Source organism: Ciona intestinalis, chromosome 1 (assembly GCF_000224145.3).
Source record: "Ciona intestinalis chromosome 1, KH, whole genome shotgun sequence".
NCBI lineage: Eukaryota > Metazoa > Chordata > Ascidiacea > Phlebobranchia > Cionidae > Ciona > Ciona intestinalis.
The window spans coordinates 1868420-1895811 of record NC_020166.2 but is presented as its reverse complement, the minus strand read 5'-3'; the positions used below and the strand labels follow the sequence as shown (position 1 = coordinate 1895811).

Genomic DNA, 27392 nt, shown 5'->3' with positions numbered 1-27392 from the left:
TTCGAAGCTGGATCGGGAGAAAATTCTATAAATATATTTTTATGACGAATATTAATATTCAGTTATAAAAAAAAGTTGAAATTATTTTTTTTTTCGATGGGGATAACATGCTAGTGACCTACATAGATGTATGCGTAAGTTATATTTTCGCAAAAAAAATCGAAAATATAATATTTATATGATTCAAGTTATGATCATACTTTTTTATATTTAACATCTATCCCCGCACTTTTTTAAAGAAAATAATGTTTCATATTTTAGGTATCACTTAGCGCTATAACATATTCGAAGCTGGATCGGGAGAAAATTCTATAAATATGTTTTTATGACGAATATTAATATTCATAATTAATATTTTTTCGAATTTTAAATTTTTCATTTTAGAATCGGTACCGCTGGGGTCTAGTTAGTACAGTGTCCAAATTTTAGGTTGGTGGCACCAGTAGAAGGTATCGAAAATGGCCGCAAGAATATCTGTATTCTAGGATCACCTTGGTATGTATATGACATATGTGATGTAGTAATATGCACTAGAATAACATTGGTGTTTATTTCCAACGATTGCTTTGGAATGTCAAATATTAAAATTACTATTTACTACGAATATTTATCCTCACGTGGCGAGGCAACCACCGTCATTATAACGAGAGTGTTATGTTGCATACACCTCGTCGTGCACTCGTGAGTCGTGCCCAGTTACCACGTAGACGTATGCAACAAAAAAAAACGAGTTGGGCCTATCACACTTGTAATTTATATAAGCAAGCAGAAGGCGTGTTGTTCAAACACTACCATAAAACACAGTATACGAAAAAGGTGCACAAAAATATTAAAATTGACTACTATTTTGTTTTATTACCAAAAAAAATTGTTTTTATCTTTGGGATTTCCCGCCAGTAGAAGTTCTTAAACCAGATAACCTGGAGACAAGTATTAAAATGGGGACGCATTTAAAAAACGTTACTATTACGTATTTTAATTAGTTGTCTATTTTTAATGCGTAGCATGATGATAGTTATTATTATTTATTTATTATTTTAATTATTGTAAAAAACAAATTTATCATATTTTAAAAGTGTTTATAATACCTGCATTCTTTAAATGTACCTTTATAGTTGCAAAATACATTTTTCAAAATACCAGTAGGCATTTGATGCAGTCTGTGTATAAGATCAGTTAAGGTGTTACTTCCTTAACATTTCTGCAAAAAGGTTTACCCGCAAGGAGTCGCTAACCAGTAAATTTGTTCGCAGCATGAGATGCCAGAAACGAAAAGAAAAAGTGGCCGGCTAGTCGGGCTAGTCTCTCTATTTCCATTCAAACGCTCGCTGTGGTCGAAGGAGATAAGTAGTGTTTAAAACGAGCGAGAATTTTACAATGGAACAGAAGTATACGAGGTGTTTTCTGTGCAATAAAATGATTTGGATTATAATTATCACCGGATTTCTAGCGGAGCGACACGTAATAGCAGAAGAAGGTGAAGATCTAAATATTAATACTTTTAATTATTGCTGATTTTTTTAATTTTCTAAAATATTCGATTTAAGATTTTTTTGTAAAATGTTCGCGTATTGTTGAGTTGTGCTGCAAGCAGACGAGCGATAGTAGTTCTGATTATCGTCTTAATCATGCGGATTAGTGGTTTGTACACACAGCCATAACACAGCACCATGGAATGTTAGGGTATTAATAAATCGATAACTGATTGTGCGGCGCCTGTACAGGTTTCTAGGTTAATATTGACGTTCGTATTTTTAAAGTCAACTACCATTCTGGTGTTTGACTTCTATTACGAAATGCGTTTTTAACGCTACCAGCATTTACTACAAACATGACATAACTTTTATTTCTGCCTTTAATTACGGTAGCTATAAACTTTACCTTAAAAAAAGATATATAGCCACAGAAACGCAGTCGTTAAATTATGGTTGCAACATATAGTAGGGTGGGGGAAGATGGGACATCTTTTCATGTTGTTTACCTGTCCCATTTGGTAGTAAACAAAAAAACATTAAAAAAATTATAGAACTGTATCCCCAAGACTCCCATATGACTGTTGTCAATAGTTTAAAACACATTCATATTTTTGGATATTATATGCTTAAGGTGTTTCATCTTCTCCCACTTTACTATATATCCAGCAAAAGTTTGTTAAACAAACGCATGTAAGTTTAGACCCTAAAATATCAAAGATTTTGACCTTGCTTTGTCTATGCGGTAATCGGTTTGATTAGACTTGGATGCGTGGGTGTTCCTTATCGATATTAATCAGTATGTAACAAGTTTGCTGCAAATATCGAGCAAGGACGCAATACCTATAGCTATGTATTTCCTACCATATGCGAAATGCAATCGATAAAGGGGCATACCAAGGAAAAAAATCTATGTATAAAAATATAAAGTGTGATCTAAAGGTATAGCACTCAAAAAGTTTCCAAAATCGTAACACCCTCAATCCATATACAACTTTTGGTGTTTCGCTAATATACTCCTTTAAACAGTTTGTTTGCGCTTTTATCTAAAAGTAAGCAGAGCAATATTATTGTAGTGAAACATCGTTTCGTAGGTAATGATATAGTTAACTATATGCAGTGTATACCCCGAAGCATTCAAATGGCCTGGTTAAAATAGTTTGTTTGCGTAGTAGTGTACTCCCAAACTACCGAGAAAGCATTACAATTTCATTTAAGTGGTTTCTGTTCTTTGGAATATATAGGTCTCACATTGTATCGTTTTACTTCCATTTTATCTGATCCGTTGCGGTGATTTGACCAATGTAACTTATATAAGTGAAAGCGCTTACTGCTTCTTAACAAAGCTTGTAATTATGGAAGGGATTACACTTAATAGCGGGTGACGATTACAAGTCTCATTACAACCGCGCTTCTTTACTCGAACGCCGTCATGTGTAGAATAATGGAAGGTGCTGTGACGTCACAATACCCTCTCAAGTTCAATGGTTACGTCACACCTGCTAGTGAATAAGAAGCAATGTGTAGACGAAAATTTAATTAGTTTGGGCCGTTTGTTTGGAAATTTTGATACAAGACGTCAAATAAGTCTTGTTTGCTTTTATTGGTGTCGTAAAACACCGTAACGGAAATTGTTTGTAAGTTGTTTGTTTCTTACACCAGGAATTATAACTAGCGGTCTCTGAACGGTCGCCCAGATTAGAAAGTTTCAAATTTTAATGAACGACCCCGCTGTCCACGTTGGTTCACCGCTTCCTTTCGTAGCAATGGCCGGCGGCTGTGGCTGTCACGGTGATTATATTGTAGCCAGGGCGGCCAGTGTTTTACTTTGAAGCTACCACGTCCATGAGTCTAACTTCCTGTGTTTGGTATTAGCACGAAACAATGTATCGAGTATAGGGATACAACCACACGCAATCTAAAAGTAAACCAGACACCTACAGTTGCGGTCGTAACTAATCACGTTCTCGCCTTTACCTTCAAAATGGCAAAGCTTTTGTTCTAATGGCCGTTTTAACACTGTACATAAGACCACAGATTTAGGCGAGAGTTGGACCGTTACCCCAACATTGTGTATGCACTTTCTACTGTATATGGTGGAGGTTTTACTGCACGGCACGCTATGGGAATTAAGAGTTTCCAATTGTCTAAAACCACATATCCAAATATATCTTTACAAGTTTTACTTGATTACCGAATGTACATTTTAAAGGATAACAACTTACTTTGCTGTTCCTTTTCTGTAGTTGTGGAAGTAAATTTTAACGCCCCATTAGAGAAATATAAAAGGGCGTTTCGGCTGCTCAGACACTTTAAACGGGTTGTCTGTACGAATCCCGTGTTTTATTGTATTGTTTAAAATAGTTATGTCAGCGCCGATTTTCAAAAGGCATTTTTTGATTCCGGCATTGCGCCATGTATAGAGGCCCTTACCGCGATCCCATATTCAAGTAGGCACTCTGTACCAGACCACCAGAGCACTTGTGCCCTTTGAATTCGGGATCGTAAATCAAAAATAAGCGCCGACGTGTCTGAATTTGTAGTCTGCTGCTGTAAAGTAACCCGAAACCGCTGTAGCATCGATTTGAACTCGTAATATAAATCCCCTCATGATAGCATAATGATAGATGGGGACATGCAGGTATTTTAAATATTTTCACCATGCGGAGGCATTAGTCGTAACCGTATATATATATATTGTAACTTTTATATTAGGATTCAATTTCGTGATAATATGATACAAACTTAGCGGTTGGAGTTGTATGGCTTTCTTTCAAACTTTAGAATTTTCTTACCAATTTAATAAAATACTAATGACATTGAGACTTTATACATAGGTTTTATCTGTGTTTGAGGTGTTTCGCATTTAATGTTTGAGAACTATTTGTCTTTAATTATTGGTCCATGCCAATGTTTACTGTTCGCAAGGATGCATCTATACGTCATTGTTTAACTTCTCAATTAAAGCATCTGTTGTGTTGCAATATTTACAAAACAGATCTCAATGTTGCGTCGCATCGCTGTTAGTTTGGTGTCATAAGCTTTGACTGGCTTGACCTAGTCTCACAGTAGGGCGCAAATATTTGCCAACTCAGTGGCGATAGAAGCCCCTAACTGCGCACCTGGCAAGCCTATCATTTTAACGTAATTTGTAAACGCTGTGGAAATCGCTTTAACTATCAAAACATGACCAAGTGTATAATACGCTTGTTCAAGCGATTGCCCAATTTATAAAAAATGCGATTTAAACTTGGATAAATAATATTTAACGAATTCCTAGCAGTTTAAAAGGGTTGGGCTGTGGTTACATTGATAACGTCACATTGCTTCTAGTAAAAGGTTGTTTGCTTGCAATCTTCGTTTTACCCGTTTAATACCATAGAACACTTTTAACATGTGTAAAGCTTACTGTATATGTAAGCTGTTTTATAAAAAGAAAAACATTAAAAATGTTATTGTTTCGGACGGTTGATACTTGTATTTATAAAAACATACGGTAAGCTAAACCTACGCTCAATGCTTTAAAAAAAAAAACGGTGTTTAAAAAACTGACGAGTATTGAACGACCGCAGATTAGACTATACCTACTAAGTTTAAATAGAACATATTGCCATAAAACATATTAGGTAATAACATCGAATGCTAATATACCTAATGTATAAAAATCGAATATCTTTTCATGCGACGATTAAACGTAATAAGATGTCGAATGTTATAGAAGTAATGAAATAAACTGTAAAAAGGTTTTAGATTATCTGTCTAATGGCCGTTTAATCAAGCCCTAGCCTTTCTTCATGTTACTTTAAAAAGCAATCATGTAAAGTAAGATAGGTTGGTACAATTACAAAATGGTATCCTTACAATAACGGTAAAACGCAATCAGTGAATGATATTTATTAGGATATGGAAATGATTGGTGTAGCTTTAATCAGAAAACACATATAAAGTAAGAAAATCGTATCCTAACAACTCTCTAAGACCGTTGTCAATACTTTAAAACACGATCAGGAAATTTGGATATTATATGCTAAAACTGTCCCATCTTACCCCACGCACTATATGTATATAATCTAACTGTTACTAACTGCCATTGCCATTGCATTGTAGGGTCGTATAATTTCCACTATATATCCACGAAAACGAATTATTGCAGCATTCCTATAAAGTCTATCTTTATAAAATTGCTTTTAGTATCTGTCAATTCGGCCAAAATTTATTCGTTTTCATATTTCTGTTGTTTTTGTCAATCTGTTTCAATTATAAACGGTGGGAAAAGTTATACGGGTTTTCTGCATCAATTATGGATTGAAATCTGTCATTATATTGAATTTGTTTCAGCCTGTGGCTGATATAACTCACTTAATTGCGGCACGACTCACATTAAGTTACAGTTAGCCATTTTAAATGAGGGCTGACTTTTGTAAGCAATTGTAATCTTTGGTCTAACTACTGTACTGTTACAGATTACATATTTAAAGCCAATGTATGCTATATAAGCCGATAAATTTAAGGGCAAGAATTTTACAACCAATATGACATATTGATGCAAGATCTACCAATTATATTACGACATTAGGTTATTAAGGTAAATCTGATTCCTACAATGATTTTTAATTGTTTTGCAGCAATCCTCATGGACACGCGAACAGCAATATCGGACATTGGTTGGGCGATGTCTCCTGGATCTGACGTAAGTTAGAATAAATGATTGAATGAATGTAACTTATTTGTTCTCGCATGGCGAAACAACGATATAGTGGTTGTAATATTAAGATGTTAACAGCAGCAAAGCATTAATTAAAATGATCTTCGTTATCGTACGCTTAGACTGATGTGTAGTCACTGTAGTGTAAACATGTACTTGTATAATGTAACTGTACGCCCTGGGTTCAAAGTTCGCTTTGAAGTATTGTAATCGCCGTATTTGATATTTGTATTGCGAAACACACCTAAGGCCTGGGATGCAAGTGTAGTGGTCCATTACCCCAACACCTAGGTTTAAAATTGGTTGGTTTGATCATTTCATATCATCGTGGGTGGGAATATTTAAACGTGACTTGTTCATGGGTGGGCGCATACATAACAAACACAACGCTCCCATGCTCACAGGCAACTTGTTTCATGTATTATAGTAAACCATTTATATCCATAATGTACGGTTGCTGCCTTTGCTGTATTGAGAAACATGCCTGCCAAACATTCACCGCAGCTTATAGACACTAATGCGCTTATATACGCAGCTATACTGCCTAAGCATAGCCTGCGATTTGTACTAACTAATCAAATATTAATTTTAAACTAGTGTATACTCGAATGTGATAATCGCAGGTTAGATTGTGACGTAAATTCGACTAGACAAAGCATAGGTTAAACACGGCATAATAATGTGTATGACGCCATGAATCATACTAACTTCCCACGAGTACATATCCGCCCACGAAACCTGGCAGGATAATAATGACTTTAACCCACCATTTTAACATTGGTACCTTGTTAGTTCAGCTGTAACCGCACCCACCGCAGTAACACAAGGACGTATAACGCACAGAAAACGCCCTTCAAGCCCAAGGACGTCTTAAAAGATTGAACTTAGCATTTTTCAACGCATACCAATCCTTTTACCAACGCTAACCGAATTTTAGAGTAAACTTTAATTAAGCGGGGTAAAACTTTAAGAACATTGTCCAGATACGCGTTGAAAAATGCTTTCATCAAACAGTCGGTATTAGCATGCCCTTCCAGTACATTTAACCTTGTCAATACGTTGCAGTGGACAGAAGCCAATGGACCTCACCCTGATGGGAGGGATAGAAGAATGTTGGTAGTTTGCCAGATTAAGAAACCTCACCAGAACAACTGGGCACGAACTCCGTACATTCCAGTGGACGGGGCGGAAAGAATTTATGTCGAATTTGAGTTTACAATAAGGTGAATTAACATACTATTCATTATTTCATCGTAAATAGATTAGGCTTGCCATAAAACATAGTAACCCAAATCTAAAATATAGTAAGTATAGTTAACCGTTAAATTACCTATAGCTTCACCTGTATTGCTATATGAATGTAAAGTACAGCTTGTTTTAATAGATAAGTTGTTACATACATGTATGTTTCCTCGTGCTAGTTTTGGAACCATTTTTTTCCTATTAGATCATGTGAGGATGTACCCAACGTAGCGACATGCAAAGAAACTTTCAATCTGTATTATTATGAAACTGATCGAGACGAAGCTACAAGTACATTCCCACCATGGCGGGAAGGGGCTTACATAAAGGTGGGGATGACTTGATTTTCTTCATTTATATCCTCGTGGGTTAATGCTTGAGTTACTTAAGCATGGTTGGCACTTCTATGCTCACAGTTGAATTGCCAAAGCGTTTGCAGTGTGTGGATAAGCAGACATGACTTTTGCTTGACCATTTTATTCTCGTGGGTAAAAACTTGAGTGACTCAACCATGGTTGCCAATTCGATGCCCCCAGCCAAGTAACTGTTGCTGAACCTAATGTGCGGATAGGCATACTTGACTTTTACTTGGCTAACTGTAGTTCTTTTCTATATAGCCTCCACTTACATACTAACCAAAGCTTGTATACATAGGTTGACACAATAGCTGCAGACAAACGGTTCAAGCCTGGATCTGCTGAGAGAAATTTTGAAACTCGAGACATTGGACCTTTAACTAAAAGAGGAGTTTATCTAGCTATACAGGTATGATGCGTGTGTGGTATGTGTTTAAAAAGATAGCTACTATGAGTATACCAACATAATGGAATGTCCAGCTTGAAATTGGATGAATATCATCTATAAATCCTCGTGTGTCCAGACAGCGACGGGTGTTTTAAATTTCGTGCCCGCTTATGAGTTGCCACATATTCAGTATGCTCTCTTTATTGCACAAAACAATACTATGCACTATATGCTCTTTCTGAAAATGTCCGCGAATATTTTAGTATACCTCACTTATAAAACGTACAGTAAATTTGATGTTCTAATCCCAGGATACTGGTGCATGCATGGCTCTCATGCACGTGCGCGTGTATTACAAATACTGCGCTCCAACCGAAAGTAACTTGGCCAACTTTGGCCGCACAACAGCTGGTCCTTACATGGCATCGTTGGTGGAAGCCAATGGAACTTGCGTCGATAATTCGTTAGCGGTATGTTATAAATTATACATCTTATGGATCACTACATTGTGTTGAGAAGTCTATAATAATCTCTATAGTCCATTCAGGTATAAAGCTTTGTATCACATGACGTGTTGTAAAGACTATGGTTTCATCGTTACTTCCCGTCCTTTCGCTTTGGTTAACTATTTGCACCTTCTCTATATTATGCCTAATGTTTGCCGACCCAAAAGTTGGTCCTTATTTGATTTGGTTTGGTCGCCTATACTGCTATGTCCAACAAAGGCTTTTGATCGTTTTTTTTCCTGAATGTTAAATCATGTTTTGTATGCTTACAATAAAGTTGTGTGAAGTATAGGTTTAAAAATTACAAAAAATTTGCTATTAGTTGCTAAACTTCGCTATTAATTGCGTATTCTCAAAATATTAATAAAGTTTACAATATACACTTTTATTAAATTAGTATTACATCAGTAATATATGTATAACTAAACTTCACTAGCACGCGCGGATAAATAAGTTTCATTCGTGCATTCTCAGGACAACGACGACCGTGCAACATTTCGGTGTAACAGCGAAGGTGAATGGATTGTACCAAAGGGTTCGTGTCTTTGTGATCGTGGATATGGACCAGATTATACAAGCACTTCATGTCAAGGTTAGAATACATAACGTGTTAAGAATAAAAGTTAAAGTTATTGCAATAATATATAGGTAAACTACATTGGTTTAAAGCGTTCAGCGCTTTCACCTGTTCACTCTATGTGGTCATGTTTACATGGCGCCCATATTTGTAAATGTTGTGAGTTCAAGATGTTAATAACATTTGGTCGTCGACTTTGCGATTGTTTTTTATTTATGACGTGATAATACTACTCTTGTCCACTTCGCCGCCCACCGCGTCGATAAGTGATTTGAAAACATGTAAACGTCATGAAGCATGGCTATTGTTCCCACGGACTGTTATAGCCTCCCGTACTTAGCTGATGCGGGTTGCTTGGCTGTGATCGATAAGCATCTAGTAGGCGGTGAAATGTAAATCGATCGATGAAGGTTTTGTAAACCAGGCGAGATGTCAACACAAGATGTAGGTCTCTTGATAGACTGCAGGTTGCTGCCAGGCACATATTGCCAGCAAGGTCTAATTGCCCCCCTGTCCGTTCCAAGCGATTGGAAAATGGTTAGGCTGTCCAGTTGGCTAGTAGCCCGCTTGTAAAACCCTTAAAAGGAATTTCAGTCTCAGGGGTCACGCCAGTTTAATATAGAGTCAGACATTTGAACTTGGATAAGATCCAAAGCATTCACAAAGAGCAGTTATCACTCTTATCATAACCAAAATCTTCACCAATTATCCTAGGGCGCTAACCCCATCATTTGTTCCGCATAACTCGTATTAAACTTACATAAACAAAGCGAACAAGCCATCATTACTCATATTTCCATATAAGTAATTGCTCGCCCACGAAAAGCGTTTGGCCGACGTTTCCATTGCTTGCCAAGATATCTGAGATTACGGCCAAGATAAACCATGTGGTGTACACCGCGCATAAGACCAAAGCCAGGCAAGGCTACGCCTATTAAGATGAATGACTTTTCACGACAGCTTCGGCACTCGAGCAGATGCTGCGACAGAGAGAATTAATCTTTTTGACTCTTTTTCAAAGTGCTTCGAATTCTTGACGTGTTTGCCAGACATGTGGAAGATAGTTTTTCGTTCTCTTGTGGTCGTTTGATTTGTTATGTTTACGAACACAGTTACGGATGTAATCGACATGCGATTGTTTCTATAAGGAAATGGCGTGCGAAGGTTATGCATCTAAGATGTGTTTATATCAATTACGTAAGTTCACGTAATTTACTTTATATTTTTTTGCACTTTTACAAAAAACAAACAAGTAAAATATCAAATTAACGGTAAAACGCCAGTCAGTTAACACCTTTGGACGAGAAAACGGAATGTGCCCCATCTTCCCCCCACCCTACTATACATAGGGTATCACTTTTAAGCGAAGTCGCAGTAGAATGAATGTATTAGAGCAATGCGATTCATTAAAGTAGTACAAGATAATAAAGAAACGGGTAAACGGTAAAACGACAGTCGATATTGCGTGTATGGATAAAATATATAAAAAGTATCGACTAAGAAGTAGTGCCCTTATAAAGAGTATCGACTAAAAAGTGCCCTTAGACCGATAGTAGCGACTGTAGCCTACTGCAGGGCAATTCCTATACATTCTTACAGCTATGTTGAAATGTCAAAATGGATATTCTGTCATGTCATACATTATACGAATAAATATCGTGGTATTCTTGTGAAACTGATTATAAGCCTTTGCAAATGGATATTTCATAGATTTTGCTATGATATTTTTACTGAAGGCTCGTATACCACTGTGGCGAAATGATTCCATTAGCAGCCCTAGTATTAATCAAGCTTCACTATTGTGTTTAATCTCGATATATAACTTTAGTTAGTCTTAAAAACGCGAGTTTTTAACTTTGATAAACATTTTTGGATCGGAGTTTTATTGTTTCTTTTCCCGTAAATTTGGGAGCTATTTCCCGCAGTATTTCAATTATATTCCCGATAAAATAAATTAATATAACATATGCGCTCTTTGCTATTCAATTCTACGCACCAGTTAACGTAAGAGCGAGCCCTACTGCCGTGATGTATTGTTTATAAATATTAATGAGGCATGCGTTGGCACGTAACGGTATCCATACATCTCTTGGGTCCAACACCATATAGGCTTCTGTTTCGCTTCTGTGTTAAAGCTTCGTCTCTTTCTTAATTAAACAGCAACCCGTTCATGTCAGGCCTGGTTCGCTTGCCCCACTAAGCCTATGAATAAATGATCAACGGTTCGTGACAGCCATTGCAACGATACAAACATACTTTATGTAGACGTTTATATATTCGATTTTATATGGGTGTGGTCCTACAACGGGGCACGCCATGGGAGCTGGGATTTAGGTAAGGATTGGCCCTTTATGGAATATAATAATATAGCTTAATTATTTACTAGTGGTACAAACTAATTATAAAGCTTGCTATTCTGTGGGGTAAGGTCCTACATCATGGTAGGCCATAGGACCTTAGATTTAAGCCAGAGTTTCCACATAACCACCGCTGTATAACTGAATACAGATCGCCATTCTTTCCGCTATTAATCAAAAGTTGTCCCATGTTTTCAAAGCAGAAGCTGTTTTCAATTTTTCTCGGGATTTCTTTATTTACATTCCAGACAGTCCTGTGTTATTTTCCGTTCAGATAAAATTGCTTTGTTCGCATTCACTCCACAGCCAGCAACAGCCTTTTCAAGCGTGACGAGTGCCGCTGTATAATAATATAGTCGCTTGTTTTGTCTGGAAAATCCAAGTCAACGCATTCATCCCATTCGGAGTCAAAACGCGTGCCATATTCGATCAATTTTCAAACGTGTGCTTTTAAAATTAGCCCAGCGCTCAAACAATAGAGACTGCTATAATAAAAAAAGCATAGACGGCAATACCAGTTTAATAATGTTTAGCTAAATTTAGCGCAAACGAAAGTATTACTTTTTATCTTCGATGCCCTTCTGCCGAGCATGCAACGGGGCTTGATCGTGATTTTTGTCCAAGTTGGCCCATTACTATACGGTATTTGTTAATATGAATCTTCTTCGTGTCAATCTTTTAAAATAAACTTTTTCTAAGATTTTAGTAAATACTTATTCGGTTTCAATAAAAAGTCATTAATCTTTACCTATAAACACCGGAACAGGCATTATTATAGACTGTCTCATAATTAAAATACATGCAACCACATAGTTGGTCAAATTACATTTAACCCGAAGGTTCAACCCCGGTTCTTGTTTTTGCCTCGTGTAATTGCTGTTTACGGTAAACCACCCCACCTGCTTCTGTTGTTTTCCAAGTCAACAGATTTTGTCCGTTGCGAAAAATAAAAGATTCCGTTTTTGAATCAGAACGTAAAACATGTAGCGGGACACGACGTGTATTTCATGCGAAGGTTTTAATGGACGATGTCATGTAAGTGGGCGGAGTAAAACAACAATATAAGCTTTAGCGTCGCTTCTATCTCACAACAACGTCTGGCAACCGAACGCTTCGCCGTTCGACGCATTTTGGGCACGAAGGGACCCTTTCGTCGCACTAGTGTTCGCTGCATTGCTTTATCCACAAGAATCTAAATAACAAAAACTAAATATAATGTATACCATTTAATATATTTTATTTATCTCTTCGAATACGATAGCGAGTCAAATTGATTTAATAAAACAAGGAAGAGAGGGGAATTAGCAGTAAAATAAGTCGTTAAAAACACGCTAAACGGGATAAAAGAAGAAAACTGTTAAATAATCGTGGCTGCTGAAACCACAATGCAGTATAACACAAGTCACATTCACTTTAAGTTATATTTGAAAAAAAAACAGATTAAGGTGTATTTGGCAGAAACTCGTGAAACGTTAAACTTAATTTCGTGCCCTTTCATTATCTACCGTTCTTAGCTTTTCGGCTTTTTTATCCCATCCCGTCGCCCTAGTAAGCCGTATTGACCGTATTGTTAAGTATTCAATAATGAAAGGTTGGAACGAGTCGGTTATCTCCGCAATACAATGCAATGGTAGTTTTGTTGTCGTTGTATTGATCACAACTATTTCCGAGTCAGTTATCCAGATTAACTCCATTTCTCTGCCTTTTTAATTTATTCTTTAGCCGAACAGTGTATATTTTATTAAGTTCAGTCTCGAATTCCACTTTGAAAATCCTTAGTGTTAAATTGGGAAAGATAAAGCGCCTGTTGGTCTTAATGTGTAGCCACGATTTTTGGTTGATAATTTTATATAATTGTTTTTACTTTAACGTGTTTTAACGTTGGTCTTTTTGCTGCTAATTTCTTTCCTTTAATTGCTTGAATCCTCCATAAAGTTGTTAGATACACCACGAGGCGTTACATTTATACAGAGTTAATTCATCGTCCAATAAGTGTTATTAAACATATATCATATACACGGACTTTGTGGCCAAATGTAGTTAAAATATGTTTCTTAAATATACAGATAATTCTTGCTATCCTATTCGAAAATATTTCTATATATTCATATTATGTTCGGGCATATGTACGATTGCAAAGCAAACACAATTATATTCATAATTCAATCAAGCAAGTGCTTTTTATAAAGGGAAGTGAACACTCTACTCTTGTCTGCAACGTGTTTACATAATGACACTTATATATTGTCCATTTAAAAACTGTCACCAAACGGCTAATATTTGTTGAGGTTATATTCACGTTGGCAAATGACATCCCCTGTTTTGCTAAACGCTTTTTAGAGTCGTGGGGGTACGGTTATATAACTCTGGTAAAATATTTTCCTTACTACCAAATGTAATGATAAAAGAAAACCCATGTTACCTCAACATTTACACTCACGGTTACAAAAGTATTTTCTGGCCACCCAAAACACAGGGAACTAGAACCACAGGTCCCCTTACCACGTAAATAGGATGCAGTGCGGTATTTATAACCCACAACGTCGTACCCACGCCAGTATAATACAACCTTACGTAGAGAATGTGGGTCGTATCCTGGTGTTAAGTTTTCATCGCTTCGTTGGCTTCCCTATATCATTGTAACTTGTGAAGGGCTTACTCAGTGGGGCGTAATCCCTCTGTGTAGGTTCCCACCGTGGTTTAAAAGGTTACGAACTTACTATAGACGGGAATGCCACTTTGCGCACTGTGAATTACGGCAGCAAACCTATGATATTGTATACAAAGAATTTTAAAGAATTTTAGAATTTGACTCACTATTACTTTATAAAGCTTTATATCACGCAACCATTGGCATTGTGTCGTAAAATAACTTCGGTTTGTGACGTCACGAAGTCAAAAGAGATTAGTAAGTTTTACGGCGCCTATATGGTTATGGGTGAAACTTAAATTAAAACCGTTTTTTTAATATTCACCAAAAGAGCGTTGGTTGTTTGTATTTCTAATTCAACCAACCGATAAATTGAACGACATTCTTTCACAGAGTGCGGTAGGGGTTTCTACAAGTCAAGCGTGGGGAACGGTGGTTGCGTTAGGTGTCCTGCATACAGTGAATCTCAATCCGACGGCTCAACAGAGTGCCAATGCATGCCCGGTTACTACAGAGCGTTGTCCGATGACGCAGCTAAACCATGCTCACGTAAGTTTTGGGTTTGGGTTTTTGGGCTTTAACAGACACAATAACTTAGACCTAGTTTAATTTCCCGTATATGGTATTATGACCAACCCGTTTGAAGTTTTTGTTATGACCCCGCCTACATTGACGACTATGTTTCATGACGTCATCGAATAATGACGTCATTACCAGCTTACAATAGTCTGAATAGAGAGATTTTGCGTGAATCATAAACATTATTGATTCAGACATATCTTATAATGGGGACGTTTGAACTGAAACCGCAACTATGAGTAAATGTCATTTATTTGTTCTCGCGTGGCGGGCAATGACAGTCGTTATAACACAGGGATTCTGTTTCATACACCTCGTACCCTTTACGAGTTACCATATACGTAACTTGTTGGCGATCTTTTAAAACAGAGTCACAATAAATTACATTACGTCATATGGAAAGGGATATTGCGACCACGTACCTGAAATATTTGGTGTATAAATGTAATGTTGAAAGGAGATTTCTAATCGTTATATAAACCAGTCATTATACAAACTGCCATAGTTTTAAATAATGTAGAACTAACTTGGATCTGCCAATGCGGTAAATATTGCGTTTTTACAAATTGGTAAAAATGTGGAGAAAAAATATCATTCCACATTATTTTCACGGCTTTTATAAGCGCACTTCAAACCGAAAACTTTAAATGACTATTAAATCGGTGTACAACTGACAAAACATTTTTTATTTTATTAAATAGCATTTTATCGTTACGTTTGCTTTCAGAACCCCCAAGCAAACCTGTAAATGTATTGGCTATCGTGAACCAAACCAAGATAACTTTAACATGGGAGAGGCCGTTTAACGATGGCGGTAGGGATGATATAACATACAGGTAATATTAGCTATACATTCGTATATATAGTATTAGTAGGATGGTGGAAAATGGGACACCTTTTCATTTCATTTTCTTGTCCCATTTGGTAGGAAACAACAAACATTCAAAGAAATGTAAAACCGTATCCCCACAACTCCCATAGACCGTTGTTAATTGTTTAAAACCCGATCAAGATATTTGGATATTATGTGATAAATGTGTACCACCTTTCCCCACCCTACTGATGTTGTTGTCATGCATATTATTAGTCTGAAAAAAAAACTTGCGAAAATTTGTTTAATGATCACGTTATATAAAGTTGTTTAGGATGTTTGCATACATACACCTGTAGCTATATGCCGTTTCAAAACTTAACACATTTTCAGCATGTTTGTGTACAATTGTGAAATATATAAGTTTAAAACATGTTGTGCCGCAAATATTTCCAGAGAACCCAATGCCGTGCCCATAAAAGATCAAGAACCTGTATGTTTTGTTATTGCCTTATACAATTATGATGTTACGTTCATTCATTCATTCATAATGGCCCTTCGCAATTCTAGAATCAACCCCTTTATTACATATCTCTTATTACGTCATCTATTCCCAATCAGTCAATACACTCAAGTAGATTTGAGCTCTTGACTCTAAGCATCCGTTTATTCCGTAAAATTATCGATTACAACATGGTATAACGGCCACCTTTTATATAAGATGATATTTTATCGATTGAGGGTAAAATGCGACATACATCGCCTTATTATTTTGATCAAATAGCGAAAAAATAAATTAAGGCTTGTGCTTATAACACAAAAACTATTATATGAATACAAATCTTTTGTAAAAGGTATTTTTTGTCTTGTCGTTTCGACGTCCTACTCAGGTTGTCTCTCATTTAATATAATGCCAAAAAATGACGGAAGACTGTATTAGATATGCATTATGATTGGCAACTATAGTTTATATTAACGCTGTATTATTTTGGCATTTGCTTCGAATGTTTATGGTAAAATTTTATAAAGCTGAAAACTTTATGTTTTGCGTTAAAGTTTAATGCTGCAATTTAACCAGATTGGGCAATAAACCGCAACGTCTTATGTTCGCCAATTTATTATATTTAATATTTTTATAATGGACCTACTCTTTTGCTACTGTTTTGATCGGTTTTGGTAAAAGGCATAAAGTGACAAAACAATGGCTTCTGTTCAGTTTGACGCGTTCTACATTTACCTGCACTTACCGGCTTCAAATCGATTCAAACATAACCTGATTTGAGTCTAATGCATCTCTCTCTGCATAGCGGGAAATACACGGGCATGAAATATTAATAACCTTCTTCTCATTGTAGGATTGAGTGCCAAAGATGCCAGGTCGGCTTCGACCATTGTGCCCCATGCCCTCAGGGTGTGGACTTCGAGCCCCGGCAAAGGGACCTCGTAGTTACGAAAGTCGTCGTCAGGGATTTGAGCTCTTATGCTTATTACCGATTCAAGGTAAAACTATTGATGAATTCTAATGTTTTGGTAAAGCATGGTAATGGACAAACGTAGCATGCTGGGTCTTGCCACACATTAAAACGTGCAAAACATTTTAAGTTTTTTTTCTTAAAAGTAGTTCCTATACGTTAATCTATAATCAGCTGTACTATATTATACACTTACGAAATCATGCATTTTCAAAATTATATTCTATATGGCAAGGTCTCTATATGCAGTGCAAAAGCTATTATAACACTCGTTTCCCAATTGCGGCCGTGTCTCTCTTAGTCCATACTAAGCAACGTACACATATAAAGTTTTATTTCCAACTTTAAGCAAGTATGGAGTAAAAATCAAACAATTTGTTTAAATTCCCTCACTTACCTCTGCTAGAATTTAAATTTAATCTGAAAATCAATGCTTACCGTCTGGTTGCAACGTAAAGCAACCACACACATTTAATTGCGTAGAGTTCGAGTTGTGTGTTATATCTGAATGTAGAGGAAAGTGATTCAACGATTCAACCATATATACACCAATGTTAAACAATTGTGTTTAAAAATTTAAACAAGTTTAACTTAGAAAATAACCTTTCTAAAATCTCAGTTCAAAATTTTAGTGACTGTTGTATAATTTCGGTTCGGTATTTCACTATTTGGAAACAGTTTAAAAATTTAAAGACAAAAAATGCATTATTGTTCTTACTCACAATTTTACCAAAAAGCTGCCGTACCTTTTTGCTAGGCACATTTCTTTGATAAATAAATTTAAATATGGCGTTCGCTAATACCTTCGTGTACAACAAATGGTACGCTTACCATGGGTTGTAAATGCAAAGAATGTCTTTATTTGTTTGCCCCAGCTGTTATGCAGCATAGCTTAAAGCTATAAACAGTTATAGCATCTGGTAACACTACATTCTTATCTGTGTTTGTGTTTACTTAATACATTGTCCCGCACCACCCGTGTGGGACCTAATTTCTTATTTTCTTATCATTTATGTAAACATTCAATTACTGTCACAGATATTTGCTATAAACGGGGTTACGTGGGTTGCGCAACTTAGCCCCTCAGAAGTCGAATACGCCGAAGTTACCGTAGAAACCAACGAAGCAGGTAATGACGTAATTGGAGTATGACGTCGCATATTGACGTAATTTAAATATGACGTCACACCACGCACGTCATTTTTGTATATTGAAAAAAAATCAATATTCGAACCATATCCCATTCATGACCACTCGGTTCGTAATAAACCATCTTTCTTCGTTGTTTTATGACGACACAATCCCATCTGGCTACGTCACAATATTGATATTCGAAACACAATGAATACATTATTACTTTAAAGGCGTTTTTTTGCAAAAGCGAGATGTCGTTTTAACTATGATGTCACATAGGGTTTGCGATGTTTCTGTTGCAGCCCAGTGGTTCCTTATGGGTTGTCTAAACTGTCATCCATACAGAAAATCAATCACCCACAAAGTTACATATGTGTTAAGCTACAAGCGTGCGCGAGGTGCAGAAACGGAACCCCGTGTTAAAAATACGGTTTTCCCCCCGCCACGCGAGATTGAACTGGTAACAAATATTTATTCATTGATTGAAGCGTTTCTCAGATAGTATATACGTTCTGGTTAAACGCCCACTGCTATACTGCATTGCCCAGAGCATGTCTTCAATATCGGCATATCGCTGGCAATGTTTGAGCACATTGAAACCATTAGGACCCCATGCACGCTGCCCCACTGCAAGTCGAATCTATGTTTTCCGCTTTTAAATATTTGATGCGTGAATTATAATTGGAAAATCTAATCAACGCTCTTGGAAAGATACGCTACCTCTGTGTGTGGATTTGTTAAACAGAAAGTAAATAATTCATGAAATCTGTTTCGCAAAATAGGAAATAAGCTGAGTTTGCTGCCAGGCATGTTTAAACTCTGATTGAGTTTTACTGGTAATTTAATTTTTAAGAACTGGCGTTTTTTTTTAACAATTAACAACGCTGTTGTCGCGTATTGAGAGTATATCCTTTATAACGGGATGTTTTGGTGTTTGGGAAGTTTCCTGGAACCGTAGTTTAAACCAAAGTCACTCAACGTTCCAGTAAACCAACCACGAATCTGTATAACATACAGGGGTCGATGAAATACCATGTCTACACCTCTGTTATTGGACAGCTATCAAATTTAAAACTTCTGAACGGTTTAATTAAAAACACACGGCACTTAAAAACCTGGACCGCAAAACAATTTAGAATCCAAGCAAGAGGTTTTTATTTTATAAATGTTGAATGTTCTTTGTTTACTACCAAACGGGACGACAGAATAGCCCCCACCCTACAGTATATAACAATCTATTCTTTTATTCACAGCACCGTCCATGGTTCTCGGTGTTCGAGTTACAGATCTCAGTGAAACCTCAGCCATTCTAACATGGGATACACCAGCCAAAGTAAACGGTCTTATACGAAGCTATGTTGTATCACTGGGGTTGGTGTACCAAGGCCAAGTCACCGATATCAGGATGTTTAATTCAACAAGCAAGAGGAGCATGAGGCTGGATGGGTTGAAGCAGAACAACATGTATGCTGTCAAGGTAAAAATCACGACTAATGTTTATTTTGTTACTTCTGCTGCCGGGCGTAATGTAAATAACCTTTTAGTGGTTTATCGGGTATAAAAATGTAGTGTTTTTTGGCAAACAATTGAGTCACTAAAAGATGAATTATGTTTAGTTCGGTTTGATTTATATATAGACACATAATATTCTCTGTTAAGGTAAATTATATATTACTATGTATGTTCAGGTATTTATAGTCTGCTACAACGCATAACATAAATTTTATGTGACGCTTTAAACATAGTAGCAAAATCATTTTATTTAAAACATAACGAAGCAATGGGAAACACAGCAAAACGAAAATCGGTTAAACATGCTATCGGTAAAAACTACTTGAGTAAAAGTATCAATTCAATTCTTGGCTCAAGTTATGTACTACGAACTGTGTATGTTTAAAACCCCCGCCACAATTTGTTTCATCGACTTCAATTCTTTTATCTTTTCCTATCAACCTCTTGACATGTATAATGTACAATTGAAACATCGTACAGTTCAGTTAAATGATAGTTATACACCACTTAGCCAATCTAGTTTTGTAAGATAAATATAAAAACATACTTGGCACAAATTTACAGCACGTTTCATTTTAAGCTTGTAAACAATCTGTATGTCGTGCATATAGAACAGGATTAAACTGTCGCGGTACAACCCGTTGTACCAGCACGTTACTGCCCAACTTTTAGCACTACAAAACTTGTAAAACAGAAATGTTTAAAAATGAAAACAAATTTATTCTTATATGACCTGGTAAGTTTACATTTAAACATAAAATAACTTTTCTATATTTCCAAAAACGATAGCGAATATAAACTATTTAGGTCAACGAAGAAAAGAGAATTTGCAGCAAAACGACTTTTATTAAAACACGATGTGGACATAAATTATGCGGAAAAACATCAAAGTTAAAAAGATTACCAAAACCGTATTTTTATATAATCTATCCCGTAGCTACAAATACTTGAGGCCATATTTCTTCATGTAAAAACGAACATAAAAAAATGATAAAGATTTATTTTTTAATGTAAAATCGTCTAGTTAAAAACTAAATATTTACCTTAAGTATTGCAGGAGAAGGTATATAAAGCTGTATTTTCTCAAAACGATGTACTTTTCTCAAAGAACAATCAAACGGTTTTAATCTCTTAGAGTTGTTTATAGAACATATGAACTCGTAAACTACCGTTAATCCCTATGTGTATAAATAGATTTATATAATATATATAGATTTTTTGCATAACCCGCAAATACATTCTCCCAACCAAAAGTTGTGCTTAACCGAAAAAATCACACAAAGTTACATACACGGTAACTCGTAAGTGGCCACTACGTGTATGAAAAAGAACACCTGTGTTATAAAGACTGCCCTTACCCCGCTATGCAAGGATAAATAAGTTGCTGATTTTCACTCACAAATAATATTTACATTGGATTTATCCGTATATTTAACTTAACTAACTTATGATATGTTACTCCAATAGGTTCGGGCTTCCACCGACGCCGGGTTCGGACCCTACAGCGTTCCCCTAAAGTTCTCACCACTTGAATCTACTACGTCATCACCGAATACAAACGACCACGTGGGTACGATTCAACTTATCATTGCTGTGATTGGTGGATGTAGCATCGTCATCGCTATCGTGCTTATAGTGTTCTGCTGCAGGAGGTGAGTGGTGAATAAATAAATAAATGAATGAAAAGCTAGGTGGAATGAATCAATGAACAAAATTAACTTACGATGTGATCGACCGATTATTGGCCACTTTGGGTTTAGGAAAATGTGGTGTCTTACTATATACACACATGGTGATAATGGTTGATACATCAAGCGGAACAAAACAACTATGAAATTCTTTAACTAATTACACCTGCGTTTTCCTGTTCAATGATATGAATGACGCTCTGTTAACTTTGGAAATTTCTGATTTGTTTTAAATAAAATTTAAAATTACAGAAAATCTCACCAAAACAAATCGAAACTAGACATGGAAAAGTTGCCAATGTTCGTTATGGGGCATCTTAAGAATGGCAGCATTGGCTACATGCCGGGTCATAAGACCTACATTGACCCCACGACTTATGAAGATCCTGCAAGAGCCGTGCTTGACTTTACAAAGGAGATTGACGCTTCTTATATCGGTATAGAAGAAGTTATAGGCGGAGGTATATATGAATTCATATTTTCATCAAAAATATAATGTGCGTTTCATGTACACCAAACGCTTTAGATCAGATTTATGATAACTAATAGAATAAGTTACCTTTAATCCCCTGATATAGTTTATTTATGGGGTGGCTAACGATTTTCCTTCAGGCTCACTTTAACAATTTTATTATTTGTCGAATGTCATCGATTTTTCGAACGTTTACGTCATCAGATAAGAATCAAACTGACGTAAAACCCGGATGTTCTTCGTTCAGATATTTATCTCTAAGTTTCGATAGTATAATAGGTTGGGCCTAATCTATTTCTTTGGTCTTTTTTGCGTCAATAAATACTGCTAACAAAATTTACCACGAGTATTGCTAGGGATTAACGAGGGGTAAAATGTTCCATGTTTTATTATGTTTTAACGTCACATTTCGTAGTAAACAAATCATATTCACGAATTGTATAATCGTATCCTGGCAACTCTAGAATAGCGTTATTGATGGTTAAACGTGGGCGCAAACTGTTTTATTATTAAAAGTTTGTAACCTTGCAAAAAAGGTTCACTGCTTTTATCACACGACTACCATGTAATTTATATTTGTCTAAACTGCAACCAAAAGTGAACACATAGTAGATAGAACCGAGGCCACAATTTATTTGTCTTTTGTGTATAATCCATTGTTAGGCAAGCTTGCTTCTATATTTTATGATGTGGTCATATGAGCGCAGCAGTAACTACATATCCTGCAGTAGCTGCATTGGATTTACAATTCCAAACACAACCCGCTGACAGGCCCCCCTGTGTGTGGTGTATTTAATAATGCATGCTCTTGACAAACAACACGTCCCACCATACGACACTTTGTTTAAATTCATTTTTTATAAATCCAAATACTCCACACAGGAGAGTTTGGAGAAGTCTGTCTTGGACGCATGAGGTTGCCAAACAGCAAGAAAGAACACGACGTAGCCATCAAGACATTGAAAGCTGGCTACAGCACTCAACAGAAGCTTGACTTCCTTGGCGAGGCTTCGATCATGGGACAGTTCGATCATCCGAATGTCATCAGGTTGGAAGGAGTTGTCACGAAGAGTCAACCGCATATGATTATCACTGAGTACATGGAGAATGGATCACTGGATACTTTTCTAAGGGTAAGACAATTTTAACATCTTATATGACTTATGCAAGTAGAATTGTGTTAACTACTTTATTTATAACATGACTGTCTTCTCGTACACCTCATGCTAAATGCTCAATCCCCTTAAAAGCACAAATTTCACATCGAAATTTATCCGCTTATAGCTGTGACGCTTACTCATAATACAAGCATAATAAAAACAAAGCAAGATTATATAACAACTCCCCACCAACCACACAGTCACGTCCTGTACTTTATGCTACGCAGGTATAAGGAGACTCAATTTAAAAATCAAACTGTTGTTAAGTCTCCTAATCGCGAAATATCGTTCCGAGTAGGGATAACAAAATTATGTTCTCAGAATTTTATCATAGCCTATAACGATTTGTAGAAAAATATTCTTTAGCGAGGCACTCCCTGGAACCTGGAATTTCGGTTAAAGTTGGCCGATTAACCATACATTCTATACAGTTAGAATGTATCTCATTTATTCCAAGTATTGATCCACTGCATGCCTTTGCACTCAAACAAAGTCCATTATACTTCCCATTAAACGTCGTTTCAGTTCCAGCTTTAGTTAAAATACTCGATTTGCGAACGGCCGTTGTCAGCTTTTCGTTTAACCCAGATCGATTAAAGGAATAAATTAAAACAAATAATATCTTGAAACAATTTAAACTCTTCCCTTCCAAGTTGTAACCTCATTCGTCTACGCTCACATTATCTTGAAATTTAATCAATCAAGTTACGATCAGGAAAGTTTAAGCCGATCCTGTTGACATTTTCATTCATATTCCGCCCGCTATATAATGAACAGCTGAAGTACGGACTTATTTCCTAGAACATTAAATAACGTATAACCCGTACGAAAGTCTACGTTTTTGTTGCTTTATTATTTTTTAACATTAAAGCTGAATTGTAACGTTTAAAAAATGTAATTATTTACTTTATTTTTCTTTTAAATATGGTAACTGAAAATACATAGCGGTAAAATGGCAGTTGTTTTATGACACACTTTGAAAAATATTGATTACAGGAATATCTGTTTAAGAAAACTGTCGTTCATATCAATACGTTTGGTGAAAAAATAGACTGAAAATGTTCAACAATTTAAATAATTATTAAACTTTTAGAAACACGATGGTGAATTCACAGTGATTCAATTAGTTGGAATCCTCCGCAACATCGCAGCTGGCATGAAATATTTGTCCGATATGGGTTACGTACATCGGGACCTTGCTGCGAGGAATATTCTGGTCAATGCACAACTTATTTGTAAAGTATCCGACTTCGGGTTGAGCAGAGTTTTAGAGGAAAGCTCAGATTCAACGTACACTACAAGGGTAAGAAGACATTTAATTCGTTTTAATAGACCACCATTTATTGCCGATGCTGTTCTACAGAACAATTTTAAAGAAAAAAAAAACGATAGTGTTTTTTTTCATTTTATGCAACTTCGTTAAAGTAATAAGTAGCTAAACTATTTTTTTTCAGTTTAACAATTGTTTATCACAGTAGGCTACGCCTAAATATGTGTACAGCAGAAAAAAATTACTGTTTGTTTTAATATACCTTCATGGGCCGCTACAGAGGTCTTTCTGGGAGTTTAGGCAACCTTAGTACATGTTATTCTAACCAAAGAAGATTTACATAGAGGAAAATTTTTCTCATGTTCTATGAAAATTCAATGTCGTATAGAACCTTACATTTTTAACACGATTTTCTTTCTTAATAGGGCGGGAAAATTCCGATCCGTTGGACGGCGCCAGAGGCAATCAACTACCGTAAGTTTACGTCAGCAAGTGACGTATGGAGTTACGGCATTGTTATGTGGGAAGTGATGTCATACGGGGAAAGACCATATTGGGGAATGTCGAACCAAGATGTAAGAATATGTTATGAATATTATTTTTTGTAAATTATCTGAATAAAAGCGACGTAATACGATGTCAAAACATTGGTTTGCAGAAAGTTTTTCAGAATAGCTATATTTATGATATGCCCGACAGCAACAATCTTTTGTGATTGATTACTTAAAAATAAGAACGTCACAGTTTGTCCGATGTTTAACTTTAACCTCTTGACGTGCCTCGCCGCAGGTCCTCATTCCTATATAAGAGAAAATATACTTGGTAAGCATGAGATGTTCAGCCGCCATGAATGTTGCGCAATATAAAATTGTGCTACAGTCCTCATCCAGCCACCCAAAGTTTACCCCATAGTAACAACAAACCTTACCATCGCAGGTCATCCATGCTGTGGGAACTGGCTACAGGCTCCCAGCACCCATGGATTGCCCGCAAGTTCAACACAAGCTCATGCTAGACTGCTGGAAGAAAGACAGAAACGAGAGACCCAAGTTCTCCCAGGTTGTTGCAACCTTAGATCGGATGATACGTGAACCAGAACAATTGAAAGTTATAGCTGGCCATGAGTAAGTAATGGTACTACGTCAAATATTTTTTTTGCAATTAATTTTAAGTATTTTTTGTTTCAGCAAAAGTATCATTATGGCAAAAAATCTCATTGACCTATTCATGTATTGTTATAAAATGTATTATTATTACGACTGTAGTAGGGTTGGGTAAGATGGGGCATGTTTCATTTTATTTTCTTATCCAGTTTGGTGACAAACAAAAATATCCTAAGACTTATAAAACAGAGGACCGCGATAAAAGCTTTGTTAATTGTTAAATACCATCTGAAAACATGGGTTTTAGGTGTTAACGGTACCCCGTCTTATTCTACAGTAGTATATATTAACTCTAGAAATTAAATAATATTAATAATATTTCAGTAAAAACCGCAACGGTTGCTTATTAAACGAGCGTGGAAGTTTACGAAGACCGTCATTCCAAGGCCCGAATGGAATTTCCGAAACGATGACGCTTCTCATGGATGACCGCACACGGTGTACGTCATTGCTACGTCATCAAGTACCCTCTTCACTTGGCGTGTGGTTGGACGGGTTGGGACTTGGAAATTATAAAGAAAATTTTGTTTCTGCTGGCTACTCGTCGTTGGACCAAGTCCTACAGATGTCTCCAAGGTATAGTACAGCAGTAGATCATATTTTATCATTGACTTAAAATGTTCCTGAGTGTAGATTTTTATAATTATAATGTACTGCAGTTTTAGTTTTAGAAAATATTTATTTAGTTTTTATATATTTATTTAGTAACTTCGTGCAAACATTGGTATAATACATTTTTTTTATACCAACGTTTCATCTGCCGTCTGATAAGACACCTTCATGGTATATATGACACAACACACCTTAATGAATGAATGTAACATATTTGTCGTCGTGTAAAAGCGACAATCGTTAGAACACGCTCTGTTCTATAGAGCTCATGTCCGCTTTCGAGTTGCCACGTATGTAACTTTGTGAGTGATTGTTTTTCTGTATTGCTAACAATTTAGACAACCCATTATTACCACCAGTTTAATATTAATTATTATTTCACAGCGATCTAGCAAGCCTTGGAATCGTGGAGACAAACCAGCAGAACGCCGTGATGGAAAGCATATCTTCAATCAGATACAAAACCAACCCTGGAAGGAAACCACCTCAGTATAGAGACGAACGGATAACTGGTATCCCTGTTTAGGGGAAGTACCCATGTATTGCAATCGTACTAAACTTTCCTGGCATGATGTTTCCCAACGAAGCCGCAGTGGCTTGCTAATCTTTATCAGCCGACAAGTGGAACATAACCCTAAATGGTAGATGCTGCAATGTGAAAACTCCGACGTAAATACGTTCAAAAAAATCAGGGTTGTTTTATTGATGGAGCATGGGACGACGGGTGTTGATGACTAAAATAGGCAACTGATCATGAAAGGTTGAGAAACAATGGGATAAAATCTGGGTACCACGTACAATCATATAATGGACATTTATCGTGCTGTTGGACTTTTATTTTATGCATTTAAAGTTTATAATTTATTTCTGTTCTACTTTTTTCAAGGCAATCTTTCCTATGGGTACATTACAGTTTAAACGTTATAGTATGTTCTTGCAGTGTATTGGCATTCAAATGCATTTAACTTAATAATTTAACTGCTCCAAAAATTGTTACCAAATAATTCATGATTTAATTTCCTTACACTTACATTACTTTGTATGAGTAAGAAGTGGTTAAACCGTAACAAAAGTTACAGATGGCAAACTCAGCCAAATGTTTTGTCTTTAAGTTTAAATATGTTGTATTGCATGGCCGAAATTGCCAGTGAAAAAAATAAGGTTTATTACTCGTTTCGGTGTAATTTATTGCGTAAAACTTAAACCTGCATTTAAACACTGTGCTGAATGTAAAAACGGATATAAATAAAATAAAGTAATCATAAA

The 27392-nt window shown here is 36.2% G+C and overlaps 1 protein-coding gene and 1 long non-coding RNA gene across 2 annotated transcripts; one reads left to right on the top strand and one right to left on the bottom strand.

Moving 5' to 3' along the window:
* Positions 1-855: 855 nt before the first annotated feature.
* Positions 856-1259, bottom strand: LOC113475059. The gene is made up of 2 exons (XR_003396801.1): positions 1089-1259; positions 856-920 (listed from the first exon to the last, which is right to left on the bottom strand). It is a non-coding gene; the product is annotated as an uncharacterized LOC113475059 (long non-coding RNA).
* Positions 1260-1341: 82 nt separating this feature from the next.
* Positions 1342-27392, top strand: ephd (ephrin receptor delta). Its single transcript, NM_001128104.1, is given in 20 exon segments — positions 1342-1477; positions 6098-6162; positions 7243-7400; positions 7625-7748; positions 8074-8184; positions 8475-8633; positions 9144-9261; positions 14647-14802; positions 15560-15668; positions 16999-17143; positions 18154-18244; positions 19503-19726; positions 21229-21413; positions 21702-21910; positions 22804-23054; positions 24175-24384; positions 24777-24926; positions 25288-25475; positions 25839-26090; positions 26511-27392. Coding segments are annotated over 20 exon segments (3147 nt in total). The 5' UTR covers positions 1342-1377; the 3' UTR covers positions 26653-27392.